The 4981-nt window shown below is 32.7% G+C and overlaps 1 protein-coding gene across 1 annotated transcript in view; it reads left to right on the forward strand.

The window, feature by feature from the left end:
- LOC106463033 (serine/threonine-protein kinase unc-51-like) overlaps positions 1-4981 on the forward strand; it is a 149148-nt gene that overhangs the window by 44778 nt on the left and 99389 nt on the right. Inside the window, exon 6 of the mRNA XM_013923003.2 lies at positions 2346-2542. Coding sequence (XP_013778457.2) covers positions 2346-2542 — 197 coding nt within the window. The remainder of the gene's footprint in view (positions 1-2345; positions 2543-4981) is intronic.

Genomic DNA, 4981 nt, shown 5'->3' on the forward strand with positions numbered 1-4981 from the left:
TAAACTGCAGTGTAATGTACTGTTGTTGGGTTTGTTAGTGTCAATTTTGTTCGTGAGTTGAGTTTTATTGTGGGGAATAAGCAAACTTTACTAAATGATTTTGCAAAGAATCTTTAATCAGACTCTGTAGAAATTTTGAGGATAGCTCTTATCATCACCCTTCAAAATAGGAGTAATATAAGCAACTCTCCAATTCTCATATGTGTGATCATCATATCACCTACCAAAAAAGAAAGGGCTTTCATATCTGATTTTTGACCTCATTTAAAATCCCTGAAGGAACATTGTGTCATCCTAGTGCTTACCATTAAGGAATTACTTATAGATGATTCATGTTAATTCCAAAATTTCCCATAGATTTCTCAGGATCAGGATTATTACTATTATCTTCTCTTTTATATTAAAAAAAGAGAGAGAGAAGAGAACATTTAGATGTGTTGCCATCTCATAGTTCTCAACAAAAATTGTACCATCATCATCCTTTAAAGGCCCAATCCCCATTTTAATATTTTGTTTATCTTTAATATATTTAAAAAGATTATTGTTATTAGTTTTAACATAACATTTTGATTTCTTAATTCCTTTTTTAACTAAAATTTGTAGCTGTCTTATAGTTCTGTAAATCTTCTATCTTATCTGTTAGTTTAAACTTCTTAAATGTATGGTATTTATTCTTCACTTGGATGTAAGTGACTTTAAATATCCTGAGTTGTTTTGATTAAATCAACCATGTTAATCTAAACTTTTGCAAAAAAATCAAAAAGATTTCTTTATTTAACTAAATATTTTTATTAAAATCAATAACTAACAATATGTGAAAAAAAAAATTACTAAAGCTATTTCAATCAAAGCGAAACTGGTACATTGGTCCTGCTTTTTGTATGTGCTTTACATGAGATTTCCAGTTTCCAAAACATAATTTCTTAACTTTTGGTGTCCTGATTTCTGCTGTGTGGTCAGTTGTCATTTGCAGCATATTCTGACTTTTTCATCATTCCATTTAATGAAGAACTGATTTATTCTCTTCTTGTTTGCAACACAACATAAATGAAAATTTATCGATACCAAATGTTTTTGTAAAGTCATTGTATAGGTGATTCTTGTGAGTACATGCAAGCAAAGCAAAAGATATGGCTGAAGCAAGCCTATTTAGTTGAGGGAGTGTGCATGCATGTTCGAGAGAGAGCACCAGCCTTTTTCAGTTAATAGGAGTTAGAGAGTAAGCATATATGTATAGAAGAAAGAGAGAGGGAAGGAGAGAGAGCACAAACGAAGGCTCCATAATTTTTTTAAATTAGGGAAAGTCCTCACATGGAGAAGAAATTTAAATAATAGCCCTTGATCACACATTACCAAAGAATTTTGTTTTTGATTTGAGACCAGTTGGTCATCTTGTTTGTCAAAAATTGCTGTAATGGTCACTTTGGCATCAATTTGTGGCTTCAAAATAGCCTCTGAGGCCATGGCCACATATCCCATGTTACTTTCACACACAGTTGTATATGTACCCTGAGTTTGTAGTTTGTAGCTATAAAGATGTGGCTGTGCATAAAGAACAGACCCATAGAGAGATCGAAACATTCACACGCACACACATAGATTTTCTTTGTCTTTAGTAAGTTAATTAGGTTTTTATATTCCCTGTTATCCTTTTTTCTCTCTTATTCCTATCTTGAATTCAAAATAATTTTTTTTTTTTAATTTCATAAGTCTGTTCCACATCACCTTTTATCACAATCCACTAATGATAAATCTTGTGTTATTAGCTTTATGAAAATTAAGAACTAAAGTTTCGTTGTTCTTCATCTCATCATATAGCAAACTATTACTACTATTTGAGGTATGTAGTCTTACAGGTATTAGTGCTATCATATAAAGGTGCAGTTGGTCAGAACTGTATTTTAATGGATGATAATGTGTGTCTGTTTGCTCAGTTGGAAAGAAGGTGTCAAGCGTATTTACTAGCCACCATGCTTAACACACAATACACAGTTCATCTCCAAACAGAGTTGATAAATGGTATTGAGGAGTGCATTATATTACCCTAACAGCTCATTGATTTACTTAATTTATACATGCCATGCATTAATGTCCAAAGTGGTCATACATCTTGATAACAAATGTTTTAGGGGTACAAAGCCTATAATACCATATGAGCATTTGTGGACACAGACTCCACTAGCATATTAGATCACTGCCATAGCCGTGATTTAGAATACTCTTATTATCCCTTAGTTGTTTTGAGTAGTTGGTTATTAACAATTACATTGCTAACTTTCTTCAGTTACCAGTTCATATATTAATTATGTTTTAATAATATTTTATTTGTCTTTCTATCATCACAGCTGAAGCCATGAAAGCTCTTAATGCAAAAGACATTGTTCATCGAGACTTGAAACCTCAGAATATATTATTGTGCCATTCAGGGAAGTCAAGCCCAAAACCAAATGAGATCACTTTGAAAATTGCAGATTTTGGGTTTGCTCGTTTTCTTGAAGAGGGAGTAATGGCTATGACACTCTGTGGCTCTCCAATGTACATGGTGAGCAAGAGATCCATTACTTTCAAAAATATTAGTCTTAGAATCTTCAGCAATAATTTATATAAAATCTTTATCACTGAGATCCTTAATATTACTGATTCAGTAGTTATGATATTGACTTCTTACCTGAATGTGTTAAAATTGTTTTAGAAAAATGCCAAATAGAAATATTATGCAAGCAACATTAAAAACTTTAATCATTTGCAATGTGGTATGTAGATCTCTTTCTGCAAGTTTACTTCAAATTGTGGATAAATTTGAGTGATTTCTCTATTATTACTCTGTAGCTATGTACAACTGGCTGTCATTAGAAGTATTAAGTAAGCTGAAAATTTATATAAAAAAGTTAGCTCTTCTCATGTACTCAAGTTAAAAAAGGAAACATCAGGAATTCCTTGTAGGGATTTGGTTTATCAAAACATTGCAGCTCATGTATAAGAAGATATTCTCATTATATATAAGCATAACAGATATATGAAATAAGAAAATATGGAACAAAGAAAATATACTTACTGATTGGAAAATAGCTCTATTAATCCCAATACACAAAAAGGAAAAACTACTGGAAAGTAAGAATTATAGAAGTATTGCACTGTTATTATCAATGTGTAAGATACTCACTAAAATCATTTACAGAAAGCTAAAGCTACAAACTGTTGAAATTTTTGGAGACTACCAAGCAGGATTCAAGGCTAAGAAATCAATTATGGACTATTTTTTTGTGGTGAGGCAGTTTCAGAGAAAGTGATGGAGTATAATAAGCAATATTGGCACTTACTGATCAATAAGCAGGCCTATGACTGTATATATTTATAGACCAACTCTGTGGAAGATCATGAAAGAGTGGAATTCCAGATAAACTAATAAAAATGGTTTATTATGAGGGGAATAAGTGTTTTTTCAAGGTGGAGAGTGGCATAAGACAGGGATTACTCCTGTCACCATTGCTTTTCAATATTGCACTGGAGAAAGCAGCAAAAGAAATTCTGCATAGGCATCCAGGATTGAGCCTGAGATGGGATAACCAAAATTGAATTATAGATTTAGTTGTCTTTGCAGATAATGTAGACAATATAGCTGAAAGCAAAGAAGTGATTACAGAATTAGCATTGTCTTTCAAATAGATGGCTGAGAAGATGGGATTAACCATAAATTAAGAAAAGAACGAAGATTATGAGAGTATGTAGAAGTGATGAGCTTGGAGAACAAAAGAGAGCAATGAACAGAAATTTGGAATATGTGAATGAGAACAGTGAAAAGAGATAAGAATATGAAAGCAGAGGTGATAAATAAAGTTGTAAGTGGACATAAAAGATTCTGGAGCTTTAAAGAAATGCTAAGTAAAAGAAGTGTCAGCAGAGAAACTAACATTAGAATATACAACATCATTATAAAACCGTAACCATTAGGAAGACTGAGAAAAAGATGATAAGGTAATGTTGTTGAGGGTGCTTTTGATGTTTGTAAAGAAGATGAAGAATGGTCAGAGGTTGCACAGGACAGGGAGTCTTCATGAGAGTGGTCAGAGGTTGAAAGTCCTGGATGCTATAGTAGTAGTTATATGATGAATTAAACATGAACTTATTACTAGGTTTGTATAATATTATTATCTTATAATGTTTTGCCTCTTAGAATAACTACTAAGAATGATCTTTTGCAGGATATACTTTTTAAATACTTGATGAAATTGCATTTTTTCTCAAGATATCTTTTTTGAAGTATGTATTTTCATTGAGATTAAAAATTACAAATGACATGACCTTTCAAGTTAAACTGTTTCCCTAAAAACAATACAAACATTCCATGCTTGTATTAATTACATGTGATAAATGACAGAATAATACAGTTAAGGTAAAATTTAACCCTTACAATCAGTAAACTTAACAATTTCAAATATTTTACTTTATGTCAAAGTACACAATACATTATGTGCATCTACAAACATATAATTACTAGTTTTTTTTTTACCTTTGATAGTACTGAGAGATTTCACAAAATAATGCAGGTATTATATATTAAATATAGTGAGCTCAGTTTTCATTTATTTTCTAACCAACCTCAGTTTACAATATATTCTATAGTATAATGAATTTTGAGATCAGATAAAAATGAAAGATACTGGTTCATTCATGTGATTCAACCTTGTAACAGCTGCATTTTCAAGATCATATCTACAGTATCTTCCCCTCGAGGTGGATTCCTGTACATGGTGGTCCCCTCCCAGAGAAGGTTCTGTATTTTCAGTTACTTTCTCTGGGATCTAAACATCCACCCACGTGTTTGTCGCGCTTGGCGACCCGTGAAGGGGAGGAGAGGGTCCTGGTGGTTGAGTGGTGTCTGGGGCACTGCAACACACCACTTTGGCCTTGAATTCCTGTAGATGGGTGGCCTTGGGGTAGCCCCCCTAGGCCGATTGACAGTGGACCAGTTGGGGCTAGG

The sequence above is a fragment of the Limulus polyphemus genome, unplaced genomic scaffold (assembly GCF_000517525.1).
Source record: "Limulus polyphemus unplaced genomic scaffold, Limulus_polyphemus-2.1.2 Scaffold1308, whole genome shotgun sequence".
NCBI classification, from domain to species: domain Eukaryota; kingdom Metazoa; phylum Arthropoda; class Merostomata; order Xiphosura; family Limulidae; genus Limulus; species Limulus polyphemus.